At 35.3% G+C, this 14,740-nt stretch overlaps 1 protein-coding gene across 4 annotated transcripts in view; it reads right to left on the bottom strand.

Annotated features, from left to right (window-relative positions):
- The window catches only part of EPS8 (EGFR pathway substrate 8, signaling adaptor), a 169,092-nt gene that overhangs the window by 27,211 nt on the left and 127,141 nt on the right, over positions 1-14,740 (bottom strand). For all 4 annotated transcript variants that reach the window (XM_063074686.1, XM_063074687.1, XM_063074684.1 and 1 more), the window contains 6 exons: positions 13,556-13,629; positions 12,079-12,205; positions 10,268-10,356; positions 9,823-9,897; positions 4,551-4,699; positions 1,057-1,240 (listed from right to left, as the gene is read on the bottom strand). In XM_063074686.1, the coding sequence (XP_062930756.1) occupies positions 1,057-1,240; positions 4,551-4,699; positions 9,823-9,897; positions 10,268-10,356; positions 12,079-12,205; positions 13,556-13,629 (698 nt within the window). The remainder of the gene's footprint in view (positions 1-1,056; positions 1,241-4,550; positions 4,700-9,822; positions 9,898-10,267; positions 10,357-12,078; positions 12,206-13,555; positions 13,630-14,740) is intronic.

The raw sequence follows: 14,740 nt of genomic DNA, 5'->3' as shown, positions 1-14,740 counted from the left end.
CCCCCAAGGGAACAATTTAAAGAAATTTAATTTAGATAAATATTTCTCCTTAAAAATGGTCACAGGATGTAATTTACTGTGGTTTGCTAGTTCATTCCTTCACATCATGCATCATGTTTGCCACTTTATAAATACCTATGGTAGTCTGAGAAAATTAATCAAGGAATTAAATAAAGGAAATGAATAGAACATCAGGAGGATCTAGTCATCATTTACTGTTTCTTCTTCAAACCAGACCTCATTCATCTAATTCCTCAGGTTCTGGTCATCCTATCTGTATTTGGTTCAGCTTTAATCAATCTTCAATTTTCTTTTCCAATTGAACAAGAAGAGTCATGTAAGAGTTCTTTTTAAGGAATGTGACAAGATATGACCAATTTCAGTCCCTCAACTTGCTCCCCAAATAGGTTATACTCTAAAGCTTACTAAATACTTTAAAGATAAAATAAATTTTATGATCTGCTCAGGATGTAACAGAGTTATAAATAATCATTTGAGCCTGAGCACTGAAGCCTAGAAAAAGCTTTGGTCCTCTAGACAGGCTGATCGGACTCCAGAGATTTAGAAGTAGGCAAAAAAGAAAGAAAGAATGAATTTGGGATGCTCAGAGAAGAGCTGCTTGGGACAAACTCAGAGGATGTAGGTTCAGGGAATGGTCACTCAAGGGTCTGACAGTAGGAGAGGAAAATGGAAAGAAATAAGCCAAGTGGCAGTAGGGCAATTCCCTGACAAGGAGAGAAAGCACACATTCCAAGAGACTTAGGACCACCAGGATCCCCAGGGTTAGGGGGCAGTGGCAGCACAGGTAGGAGTGAGGGCTGACAGGCTGTACAGGAGAATGATATGGGCTCGGGTTGGGTTTCATAGGGGAACAGAACAACTGTCACAAAAATGACGAAGTAAGAGAGAGAGGCAACTCAGGGCAGCATAGAGGGTAACATTCAGTCACTGATTCTAGAACAATCTTCAGATCAATAAATGAGAACTAACCATCAGAATTACGAGAGAATGCACAGATAACTGCACTATCTGCAAAAGGTGATGTTAAAACTTTACCTCATTGGATAATCTTTTTACTTCTTGTTTGCGCTGATGTTGTGCTACATTTGCCACAGACTCAGCCAGCTGAAAAAGATCTTGTTCCAACGGCGCTCCCGTGAAGTTCAGCATTGGGGGCTCCCAACCACTGCGGAACCGTGGAACATATGGTGGAATAAATTGTTCTTTTGGCCACTCTGCTCTGTAGGAGGACATCAAGGCACATATAAACAACAAAATTAAGAAATGTATCCAGGTAAGTAAAGTAAAGTAAAGTAAAGTAAAGTAAGTAAGTAAGTAAGTAAGTAAGTAAGTAAGTAAGTAAGTAAGTAAGTAAGTAAGTAAAGTAAGTAAGTAAAGTAAGTAAGTAAAGTAAGTAAGTAAGTAAGTAAGTAAGTAAGTAAGTAAGTAAGTAAGTAAGTAAGTAAAGTAAGTAAGTAAGTAAGTAAGTAAGTAAGTAAGTAAGTAAGTAAAGTAAGTAAGTAAAGTAAGTAAAGTAAGTAAGTAAGTAAGTAAGTAAGTAAAGTAAGTAAGTAAGTAAGTAAGTAAGTAAGTAAGTAAGTAAAGTAAGTAAGTAAGTAAGTAAAGTAAGTAAGTAAGTAAAGTAAGTAAGTAAGTAAAGTAAGTAAGTAAGTAAGTAAGTAAGTAAAGTAAGTAAGTAAGTAAGTAAGTAAGTAAGTAAGTAAGTAAGTAAGTAAGTAAGTAAGTAAGTAAGTAAGTAAAGTAAGTAAGTAAGTAAGTAAGTAAGTAAGTAAAGTAAATAAATAAATAAATAAATAAATAAATAAATAAATAAATAAATAAATAAATAAATAACAAAAGCAACATATACTTAATCTGCCCTCCATCTACCCAAAAAAGAAAAGCAAAAATGTTTATACTCGTATTCAACACCAGTAAGATGAAAGGAAGATTGAATTCTGCCGCATATTATGTTTTCACTACATTGCCTCAATTCTCCATTGAAGTCAACTTTTTACATGGATGGAGGTTTTTAAATAGGATCCGAACCCAGGGCCTCGGCGCTCCCAGCGCCGCACTCTCCCGAGTCAGCCATGGGGCAGGCCCAAAATTTCTCTAACATTTAAAGTGGTTTCAGACTCTCCTCTTTCCCTTCACTCCCCTCCCATCACTGTGAAATCTCCTGATATTAGATATATCTTTCAAAAGAGAAACCATCTAGCATGTCCTTAAGGTTTACGATTTTTTAAATTATGAATTCCCCTAAAATGAAACAGATAACCAATTTTATAAATTCAATGTAACAGCTCTATTTTAATCAGTAAAGTCGACTAATCCATAATCATAATCCATTCATCATTTAATAACTCTGAGACTTATTTTTACAAGCTCCTAATGACTCATGAACTACAAAAATAACTAGGATAAAAATTATGGCTTAATTTTTGCTATATTATGTTGCTTTATCTTTCATATGTGATTTAATTCTTCATGTTATATTTCTACTATGATGAAATGAGACATTTTATTCAGATTATTATGTACCTCCATGATTCTTTTCATCTTTACAAGTTTTTAAATTAGTACATTCATTTCCTAATACTCTTAACAATCAGGATCTGAAATGAATCTTTTCTCATGTTAAGAACTAAAAATACATTTCCTTTTCATAAAGTTTTTAAAATAATCATTAATTTTCTCATTTGGAGGTAGGACACAAAACAAAGAAACTAAAGAGCCTGAGCTATTTTTGTACTATGAGACCTGATAAATTTAATGAGCTTCATGAAAAAAATTAAAAGATCCCACCTAGGTTTATCATAAAATCATAATCTACATAAATCTTATAGATTTAAGAAATCTATTTAACTAGTTTTTACATAGTATGACATATAAAAACTAGTATGATATAGTTTATAGTATGATATATTAATACATAAATAATCTAAATAAATAAATTTAAATAATGTTTTCAACATAAAAGCAGGAACTGCCATGCTTTCAAAGAATGTTCTGCTTGATAAACTATTCAATCTGAACTACATTCCAACACAAGCAGTTGCCAGAGTCCAAAAAGTAAGTGGGGGCTAGCTGTTAGTTCACTTGCTAGAGTGTGGTACTGATAACAACTCAGGGGTCAAGGGTTCAGATCCCCATATTGGCGAGCCACCCAAAAAAAAAAAAAAATTGGGGGAATGGTCTTTATGTATTACAAGAGAAAAAAGAGAGAAAAAAACTTATAAATTGGTCAGGACTTAGAGGTTAGCCCATTCAAAAGCATTAGGAAGACAAATTTCTAAGTGATCATAATGAATGATTTACTTTAACTAATGAGAGAAATAAAAAGATTTGGATAAATGAGTAGAGCAAAAATTATTTATTCACATATCATGAAATTAGAAATTTTTTAACTTGCCTTGTTCAGCAAGCATCAGCATTGCAATCATTAATGATCTGTCTTCCACATTACTTTATTAACAAAAGCATGGTTCTTAAAATTATCTATTCCTCCTTTCAATCCCATTGCGACTGTTCCAATTCTTGAAAATACTGATTAATAAGAAACTACCTCTACTATAGCAATAACATCCCAAGATGCCTCTCTGCTTTTTACTTTTGTCCTTGTGCTTGCTAGACTCAGCTACCAGACTGTTGCTTCTAAAATATATATGTGATTAAGTCACACTCCTATTCATTAAGTTATTGGTTCTCCACAGCATGCAGAACCATGCTCTCACCCCTTAGCTGGCATTGGCAGCCTTCACCAGCCAGCCCTGTTCATCTCTGTGTGCCTCATTTAACACCATTCCTCCCCACACCTTCTCCATGACCATCCACTACTCAAAGTCCGTATTCCAGCTAAACCCGTATTCATACTTCACTCTCTTGACATTCCTGCTTCCTGCCTTCACTTGTGCTTCTCCCTCTACTGGAAAGGCCCTTTCCCTGCTATGTATTTGTGGAAATCCTACCCCTCCTGCTGAAAGGCAGTTTAGCAAATATAAACAATGACTCCAGAGCCAGATGGCCTAGGTTCATATCCCTGCTCCGTCACACACATGTGTGACTTTAGACAAATATAACCTCTCTGTGCCTCACTTTCCTCATCTGTAAAATAGGGATAATAACTCTACCTATGTAAAGTGCATGGGAGAGTACATAGGAAATACTATCTATAAATACGTGTGTGTACACATTACATATATGTATGCAAATGTATATGTATATATACATATACCCACTAGTATTTTTAACTGTTGATTTTAAACACCAGCTCTTCCTTGAACACTAACTACCCTCCTCTCTAAATCCTCTTCCTGACTTCATTTTGCTTATAACTCTCTCCTGGCATTTATCATGCTTTATATCGTATATACTTCTATCTCCTCTAGCTTTTTAAGGTTTCTAGCTTTTTAAGGTTTTTTCAACCTATAACACCTAGTTCTTCATACATAAAAGGTTAAAGAAATTTCTTGTTAGATCCATGTGATAAACAAAGAACAATATGTAAAGCATTACAGGAATTAAATGCTAAACTCATAGATGCTTACCTGGCTTTCATCCAAGTTTCTCCCAATGATATCCACAGCAGCCGTTCATCGCTATGGACAGTATGACTTAAGAAATCAATTGTGTCCTTAGTCAATAGGGGACTGAGTACTGAACTGGCTAGTTCAGGACCTCCTGTTGCCTGTACCACCTGAAATGATAATAAATCATTTTTTGCAAGATGGCCATTATTTTTGTATTTTCAAAATATGTAGACAAAAACCCGTGCCAGAAAAAAGCACTGCTTTTATATACTCAAATTTTGACATTGTGCAATGCACTACTGAATGAAACACAGCTTACCAAATCAACTTGTCCAGCCCAACAGTTCCTTAAAATCTAAAATGAAAGTTAACAGTTTAACAACTTTCACAGTATCTGCCTATTGGCTGCTATGACTGTACTTTCCCTGGAAAATACTAACTGCTATGCAAGAATTCTAAGTAAGGTGATTGAACTATCTCTGTTTTTTGTTTTGTTTTTTTAGTATATGTATCTCCACTGGCAAATCTATTATGCCAAACTTGAAAAATATGGTTTCAGAAATGAATACTATCAAGAGAAACAAGGCTCAAATTAGCAGGCTATGGCGGTGTCTATGCCAACATACAAGAATAAAGGATCCAGGGAGAATGGTAAGAGAAGAATGAGAACTGGTTCTCTGAATCTATGGCATTTTACCCCAGATTTAATTCTAGGAAATTTCCCTGATTTCGTATGGATAATTTAAGGGCTAGCAGAAACAAATAAACAGGTGCACCTCTCTGATAAAAAAAAAAAGGTGATAAGTGCATGTCTGAAAACTGCTCCAAATTTACTTCTCAGGAGCTATTTCCTGGCTAAAGAATGGTGGTTATCTCCTAAAGCAGAACCAGGTCCCTTTTATAAAAATCTCACTTTCTCAGAGATGTGGCACAAGAAGAAAGATTTTTCAAATGGCTGCAGACCAAGAGTCAAGATCTCCCCAGTACTCCAGGGGTGCTGCCCATGCTATGCTGCTTTAGGCCTCTGTGTATCTGCACATGCAGCTCCCAGTTCCCCAGAAGGCCCTCCCTTCATCACTAAGAACTCCACTCCAGTACCACTTCTGGGAAGCCTTTCTTAACCTCACTGGGTAACTCCGATGTGCCACCCCCCACTCTACACCCAGTGTCCTCAAAACAACTATACATATTTGTAACACCACGGCTTAGTTTTCAATTTCCTCTCCTTGAGGACTTAGACTTAGGCTGACTTGATTTTGAAGTGCAGAAGATACAGTGTTAGGGGAATGAATGACAATAAAGAAAAGACAGCTAAAGAAGGAGGTAGGCTGACTCTTACCTGAGAACAAAACCTACCTTGACTACCTGGCACAGTAATTTTCAACTTCCAAGCCCTACAAGCATTTCCAATAAATACGGACTAATGACTATGAGGGAAACGTAGGAGAGTAAAGTAAAGCAGTAGAGGAATATTAAAATCCTTGTTTTAACAGAGGGAAGAAGAAATGGAATAAAAGAAAGGTAAATAAAGGCCATAGTTCCCTCTCAGGAATGTGAGCAGGCATGTGTGCCGTGGGTATGCTGAGTGGACATGCTGAGGGTAGAGGGGAAGGACCCACAGGGTTTAAAGCTACTAAATTTTGTCTGGCCAGTAGGAGACCCTGAAGAAATATTCCTTCCCATCTCCCTTGTCCAAGTAAAATGACTGGGGCCCTGTGGGGAGAACATTAAACAGAGCAACAAAAGTATTTTGATTTGGGAGACCATTATGAAGGAATTATTTTTGAGAGAGGCAAAGATAAAATAAATCAATATTTTCAGATACATAGTCTGATCACAAAGACGACTTTGTGTATGTTAGGGAGACCAGTCCTATCATTTCACGGCTCTACTTTGTGTAATAACTAGACATCCACTTAGGATCTGGGAAAGAGCGTGAAAAGAATAAGAGGTGGCGGCAGGGACTGCTTTATAAACAACACTTCCCAACACTCAAACTAAGATAGTATCAAAGGTGTTAAAGAATAAAGAATACAAATTTTGTTAATGAGCTAGTATCGGTTTCTTTGCATATGTATGGCCTTGATTTAATTTTTAAAAGAGCTTATATAGCAAAAATTATTCAACAATAACTAGACAAGGAGAAATCTGATGCTCTATAAATAGCAACAACACACGGAAGTGTTCATAAGTTATTGATGCAGTCTTGAACTTTCATCTTCTAATCTCTTACTGCTCAGCTTTGACATTCATGCTGATAGTGTTACTTACTTCCCTATGTTTGTAAAGCAATACTCATTTCATATTCTGCTTCAGGTCTTGTCTAGTGACCCCTGGGAAAAGAAAGATGAAACTTATCCCTTTCTGTTACTTGGATTCTCTTTCATTTTTTCTGATATTCAAGTAAAATCTATGAGATATGTTGAATATGCTCCATTTTTGATAAATACTAAAGAACTCAATTACTATAATCTTCACACGCTCTCAATCAAAATTAGTAAAATTTAGCTGCCTCATATGGTTGCTATTCTTATTCTAAAAAAAAAATCACAGAAATAATACATAGAGCAATCACACGTCACTAACAATTCTCATAACTGCTACTATCGGTCTATAAAATAACCATTTGTTCTTTTGATAGGGTGAACCATTTACAACCAGTCCATGCATACCTGCCTTATCCCTTAAAACAGAAAACTCTTTCATCCTGGAAATATTTAAAAGAAAGAGATTCTGCCTTCTTTCTACTCCTCTCTCACTTGTCTTCCCCTACGAAAAGGGGAATGTCCTATCAAATTTGTAAAATTGCAGAAAAGGGTGCCTTGTCACCCACTCTCTTTTGGGATCTGTGTGTAAAACAAACAACTATTCCATCTGCTTTCTGCTGCCATGGTTTTCCCAAACCGCAGCACTTTTCTGTGTGTACTTTTAAATATTATGCCATCTACTTCTCCCAGCTGTCCTGTAAGACAAGATGATTGTACACAATGGCAGCTTGGAAAAATTGCTATTATACTATATGCAAATATAAGAAATATAAAATGGGAAGGAAAGTATATGAATGTACCTATTTCATTAAACATATAAGGAAAGAGCATACCTGGATACTGAAAATCTACAAAGTGAAGATATGGATCTGGTCCTGGCCTATGACACAAGTGGTATATATAATATTTTGCTAAATAAACTAATAAAACCATCCAGCTCATTCACAAAGAGAATTATTCCCAATACATCATTTTGTTAGCTTTAGTAATTATAACTCATGTAAAAAATACATGTATGAGAAGGGAGATTTCTGGGGAAAATTGTATTATGTGCATATAACCAAACCTGGCGCACAACAGGCTGCTAATTTTTCCCTGGTATCCATTGTCCTCTCCCTCCTTTACTTCTAAAAAAGAAGCTCCTACATTTTAGATGGAAAATACCTATCCAGATGGAGACTATATTCCTTTGCAGTTAGGAATGGCCCTATGAGGAAGTTCATGCCAATTGAATAATGGCAGAAATCATCTGTTTAATTTGGAGCCACCTCCTTACAGGGAAAGTTCTTTCCCTGCACTTTCTTTGCCTTTCTATGGCTGTTACAAGGACATGGAGGAAAACCAGCTTCTGCCATAGAGATATTTGACACAGGTATTCAATTGCTCCTCCTGGAAACATTTTCTTCGTTTGTCTTCCAGAATATCACAACCTCTTTGTTTTCCTTCTCCTCCTTTACTGCCTCTTCTCAATTTTCTTTGCTGGTTATTCCCACTCTCCTAACATTGAAAATAGCCAGGGCTCAACCTCTTTACAATCACTACCTCAGTGATATCATCCAATTTCATGGCTTTAAGTTGCTTCCATATACAGATGATTCTCAAAAATACATTGCTAGGCCCGATTTCTCCACTGAACTCCAAATTCGTATATTCATCTATCTATTCAGATTTCCCCATCTGGACACAACTCAATTTCGACATGTCTAAAACTGAATTCCTCATCTTCCTCCAAAAATCTGTTCTACCCACAGTCTTCCCCATCTTAGTTAATGATGATTCCATCCTGCCAGTTTTAGAGCAAAAACCTTGAAGGCATCCTTGGCTCTTGCACAGCACACCCAATCTACCAGCAAATCTATAACCAGATCAGACTTCTCACCACCTCCAGTGCTACCTGGTCCAAGCACCACAATCTCCCATCTAGATTATTTTAATAGCCACTCTATCCCCTTCTTCCCCCAAATTTCTATACATTGTAACCAGAGCAATTCTTTTCTGCTAAAAACCCTCTTTGTCAAAGGTCTCACAAGCCTCTATAAGGACCAAAAAGATGTGTCCTCCTGTTACCTTGCTGATCTCATCTCCTTCTAATCTTTTCCTCCCTCGTTCTGTTCAAGTCACAATACCTACTAATTCCAAGGCATGCTTTGCATGGGACCACCTCAGATCTTTTTCATTAGCAGCTCTGTCTGGAATTCTCTTCCTTCAGAAATTTGCATGTCTCATTCCTTACTTTCTTTACTCCGACATTTTCTCAGTGAGGCTGCCTTAACCAACCCTATTTAAAAAGTGTAACATCCCATACACATACACACACACACGTGCACGCACCGACCTGTGGCACTCCCTGTTCTCCTTCCTTGCTCTATATTTTTCTGCACAGCATTTAATTTTCAGAAAATTGTATTATTTATGCATTTATTTAGCTTATTGGCTGCCCCTCCACACTTACAATATAAGTTCCAAGAGGGTAAGAGTTTTTATCTATTTTCTTCCTGATGAGCTACTATAATGCCAAGCACACAGGAGGTTCTCAATTAGTATTTCTTGAATAAATACATAAATGAATAAACAATTAAATCAGAAACAATGCAGGAGATGGAGGAAGACCTCAGTGAAAAGAATACAATTCTCTAAATAACTTCATAGAAGTCTAGCACTGGACTTCTCATGACTAGCCTATTTTGTGAGAGAGAGAAAAATGTCTACATTATTCCAGCCACTGTAATTTATATTCTAGTATATTCTGAAACACTCATATCTAATAATCTTTATTTCTTTTCATATCCTTAGCTTTGTCAGAGATAACACTTTCCTCATCTATAAAATAAGATGTTTGAACTAGATCATTTCTAAGGTTCTTTTAAACTCTCAAATTTCACGTTTTCAATACTTCCACAGATGTAAAGAGAAATTGTACCCATGCAATGAAATAAAGAAAAACTGTCTAAGTAATCCAGACAGACACTTGGGGTTGAAAAACATCTAAGAATGATTACTTTATTAAATTAATAAAATCTCACCATATTTAATGGAGTAAACAGAAAATGAACCAAATCTGCAGCACTGGGGTTCTGGATATGAGACTTCAGTTTGGCCTGTAACATTAAGAAAACAGGCAAATATATTAATATGATGTAATCAAGCAAAAGATAGAGACTCAAAAATGTCCCACATAGAGTCACATCTCTTTACTATGAGTCTCACTTTCAGTATATTCATGAGCATGAAGAGAATGAGATCAAGAGAAGTTAGTTTACAAAAAACTAGGAGTCATTGCTTTTCAACCAAGTCTCTTAGATATACATGTTTTATGATTTGGTGTTTTTATTAAAGGCAAATCAAAACATACATACAAAAAAATCCTATAAGAACAATTTTATCTCTTAATTTAATCAGGAACATCCCAGCTAGATTTGATCTTTTTCATATATTTCTTCTAATTATATATAAATAAATTTCACTTACCAGAAGGTTAAATCCATGTTTAAACTTTTGGAAACAGTCAATAAATTCATCAGAAGATGGGGGTTTTGCCCGCAGTGTTAGAACACCCTCTAATGAAATGAATAAGAGTAGGGGTAGGTGAGAGCCAAGTTCCAAGAAAGTTTATTAAATGATAAACCAAAAACCACATATATGTCAGTAAAGTTTGATGATCACACCAGACAAGCTACCTAGTTACTCTACCACATCTTATAGTTTGACTATAACAAATTAAGATCCAAAGTTTCAAATAGACTCCTCTACCCTTAAGCACTACCAATTACTCAATTTCCATGACTGTATATTGTAGCCCTTCTATGTGCTGTCATTGTGCTAATAATAGTGAAGATTATAAAAATGAGTAAGTTACAAGCCCTGCACTTAAGGGCCTTAAAATCTAATAGAAGACATACATCAGGTAAATAACAAAGAAGTACCAACTAAGTGTTATGAGAAGAGACTACACCTGGTTTGGAGGTGGGGAAATGTATAACTAAAAGATTTTTCATGGAAAGGTTTGTTCCAGGGCAATTTGGTGGGGAAAAGATCATGGTTAGATAAAAACAGCATAAGCAAAAACATGGAATAAGGAAGTTGTATGTACATGACACAACAAACACAAAAGCAAAGAAACATAAGAATGAAAAGGTAGATCAAGGCTAGACTGTGGAAACACTGATACGCAGGGTGAGGAATTGGGACTTAAATCAATAGAATATGGAACTAACATGATATAGCAGAAGAATAAAGTGACTGGCTTGGAGCTTTCAGAAGTCTGTTCTCACAGCACGAAGGAGGTGAAGCTTGAAGACTGCTTAGAAATCTGGGTGGAAAATTATGACAGCTTGAACAAGATACTGGTTATAAAAATGAAAAGGGAAAAAACTGGACACAGGAGACACTGAGAAAATAAAACTGACGTTGGCTATAACTATAGAGAATAAAGTCATAGAAGATCTGTGGTTTTTGAATGTGAGTGGCCAAGAGGAGAGTATATCCTTTTTAAAGAATACAGGAGGAATAAGTGGTTTGAGATACCAGGAAGCAATAATACTTAATTTCAGAATAAGTGGAAGTGAGATATATCCAGATATATATATTTAGAAAGACAAAGCTAAAGATCATATGCTTATTATATACATATGAGTTAGAGAGAGGTTTGGAAGTCATCTGTAATGGAAGGGATTTTATTTACTATTCTTTTTATATATTTTAATCTATACATATTTTAGTAGGGGAAGTAAAAACATTACTTCTATAGTTATAATTTTATATATTTTGAAGCTATCTTAAATAGCTGAACTGTAGCATACTTCAAAATTGCTTGTATGTGACTCTGTATGTGAATGTACTGTTTGAAGGTTTGTGATTAAAATTTCAAATCCACTGACATTTTAAAATATTTTATTTAACAAAATAATGACATTCTATATTTATAATAAAATAAATCCAAATATGAGAAAAATAGAGCTATGACTTTCTTCAACAGACACTAATTTTATAATCACTAATGAAAACTACAGGAAGATGGTCACTACCTGAATCTCAGAGTCTCTATGATTTAGGTAGAGCAGCCTAGGGTCTTTCTTCACTATAGCCAACTCAGAACCAAAATGGACTTTTCCCTGGGCTCATCTTATTCTCTGCCTATATCTCTGGTGCTACCCTAAAGCTAGAAAAGGGAACTTGGTCCACGGTCAATGGAGTTTTGCTGAGCGGTTCACAAGGGCAGAAACTCTGCCTAGCACTGGAGTTCTGAACAGTCTTCAGAAGATTAAGAAAATACTACTTACCTCCTGGTCCTTTCTTTTTACTTTTCTTAGTTTTCTTCCTTTTAGAAAGCTCAGAAAATGCTTCTGCTGCCTTTTGGAGTTTTGTGATAAAAAATTCAATGTCATCCAAAATATGGTTTAAGATTTGCTGGAATTAGAAATTATAGAATAAAATATAAAACAAAGCAAAACTATTTTTGCTTTAGCTGCACACTGTTAGTAAAGGACATAAAGTTAAAAATAAAGGAAAAGAAAGAAACAACCCCCACATGCAAATTCCAAGTTTATCACTAATTCTGAAAAAAAAGAATTGAATTAAACATACCTGTGGCTAAAATCTGACATTTACATTTTTCTTCAGCTTAATTTTGCTTAATTTTCAATGCCATCAAGAAAGCATTCACAATATCTACCCAGATTATTAAGTATCTTCAATTACTCTAATTTTCTTATAGTGTTCTCCCACACAAAATTAGGGGGGAAAGTTCTAAGAAACATTTTGTTATAAGAGCATTGAGCATTTTTGTTTTCCTAATACATGTTCCAATAAAGCACTGACAAATTATTTCATGGAATTAAAGGTATATAGAACATTGTGGTAACAAGCACATTGCTAACATAATAATAGGCATTAATAAGATTTTCTGCATGGTAAACAGAATTAATGATGGATTCTTTGAGGAATCATTAAAACAATTTTGATTATCTCATACACTATAGTTTTAGTTGATCTTTTCTTCCAATTAAAAGACTAGAAATTAGGGTTTTCTATACTTTTAAGTATAAGATAATATAGTGTGATATAAAAATTAAATTCCAAACTTCAAATTTCTTTAATTATTTGTTTCCAAATGAGCAGAGAACATGCATACAGTATAAAAAGTAATTATATTAACATCACATTCTATGATTATGTGATGGGCACTGCCATTCTACAAGTACATTTCTATGAAGAAATAAAAACAAATATAGCATCATCCTTTATAAAGTATCAAAATTTATATATCTATCCTCAAAAAAGCCCTTTAACTTTTATCTTTCTGGCATTCTAAAATACATTCTTAATAAATGCAAAGAAAACATATTGAAAAGATATTTCAATTATGAATTACAAACCATGATAAAAGAAAAAATAGACCATCCCTTAAATCTGAAAATTAAATTTAAATTCCCTTGCAAACTAGTTAATATGCTAGTTCTTCTATCACAGCCCAAGTCCACTAACTAGGGTCTGGCTAGTTAGCTCAGTTGGTTAGAGCACAGCCTTGTAACACCAAGGTCAAGTGTTCGGATCCCTGTATCAGCCAGCCACCAAAAACATTAAAAAAGAAAGAGAAAACCAAGTCCACTAACTAAAATAATTCAAAGGGCATAACCATTACTGGAAAGAGAAAATATAGTTTCCACAAAACATCTTTATTTAAATCAACTTCATTTCCTTGTAAATATTTGTTTCCTCTTAAAAAGCCAATGATCTAAAGATGATTGCACTCCTTACCACATCTCTGTCGATTCGGGCTGCCATCATCTCAGGTGTTTCTTCTTGCTCATGATATTGCTTTGGCTTCTCAACTAAAGAAAGGAGAATCATAAGTCTTTCAACCTTTTCCTTAAAAAATACCAAAATAGGTAATTGAAGCATGAAAACTGGCTAAAAAAGAGTGCCATTTGCAAAAGGGAACACCTCCACTGGATACACAAAATTGTGCTCATCATCCATGAAATGCATCCTTGCCACCACTAACAGAAGTACTTGGAAAGAGCCGAAGTATTGCCCTTCCCACCCTTAGGATTTATTTACCCTGGAATGTCCCTTTGCCCTGTGTCAGCTGCCTGTGGGAACAACTCTAATATTCCTACACAAGAAAGAAATATAAACCAGCATTTAAGGACCTACTTATCAAAAAGTAGCCAACTATGGGCCTGCCCCGTGGCTCACTTGGGAGAGTGTGGCACTGGTAGCGCCGAGGCTGCAGGTTCAGATCCTATACAGGGGTGGCCAGTGCGCTCACTGGCTGAGCGTGGTGTGGACAACACCATGCCAAAGGTTGTGATCCCCTTACTGGTCAAAAAAAAAAAAAAAAAAAAAAAAAGTAGCCAACTAAGTTTTAATGCAACAGGGCTACTAATTTTTATGTGAGTCCATCCCAACACTGTGATTACAATAAAGGTTTGGGAGTTCTGGCAGTAGAGTGCTTCCTAAAATTCTAGTTGTAAGTTAGCCTAAAACCCACAATGTTGGGCTCATAAATTTTAGGCCATATGCTTTAAAAGCAGAAATACATACTGGCCAGCCACCCATTAAAAAAAAAGAAAGAAAAGAAATACCTACTTTAATTTGCAAACGAAAGAATAAATGTCTTAAGAGCATTCAAGATGTTAAGGTTGATTTGTTGGCTGCAGAAGGATGTTAATCATGAGGTTATTATCATGAATTCCTTCCTGGTATGAATCAGTTAGCACTGTCACTAAACACATATAGTTGTGACAGATATTTCATGGTAGATTAAATTTTAAAAAATATGAATAGAATAGGAGAAATGTACAACCACCAATGGAAACATAACTCATGATACATCATCATGACTCATGATGTTCAATACACAGAACTGCAAAAAATATCGAAAACTCTGTGTTGCTACGCTTCCTCTATGCTAACTTCACCCACAAATGGAACACCTGC

Source organism: Cynocephalus volans, chromosome 12 (assembly GCF_027409185.1).
Source record: "Cynocephalus volans isolate mCynVol1 chromosome 12, mCynVol1.pri, whole genome shotgun sequence".
In the NCBI taxonomy this organism is placed as follows: domain Eukaryota; kingdom Metazoa; phylum Chordata; class Mammalia; order Dermoptera; family Cynocephalidae; genus Cynocephalus; species Cynocephalus volans.
Note: the sequence above shows the minus strand (reverse complement) of the source record. Positions and strands in the feature narration are given on the sequence as shown.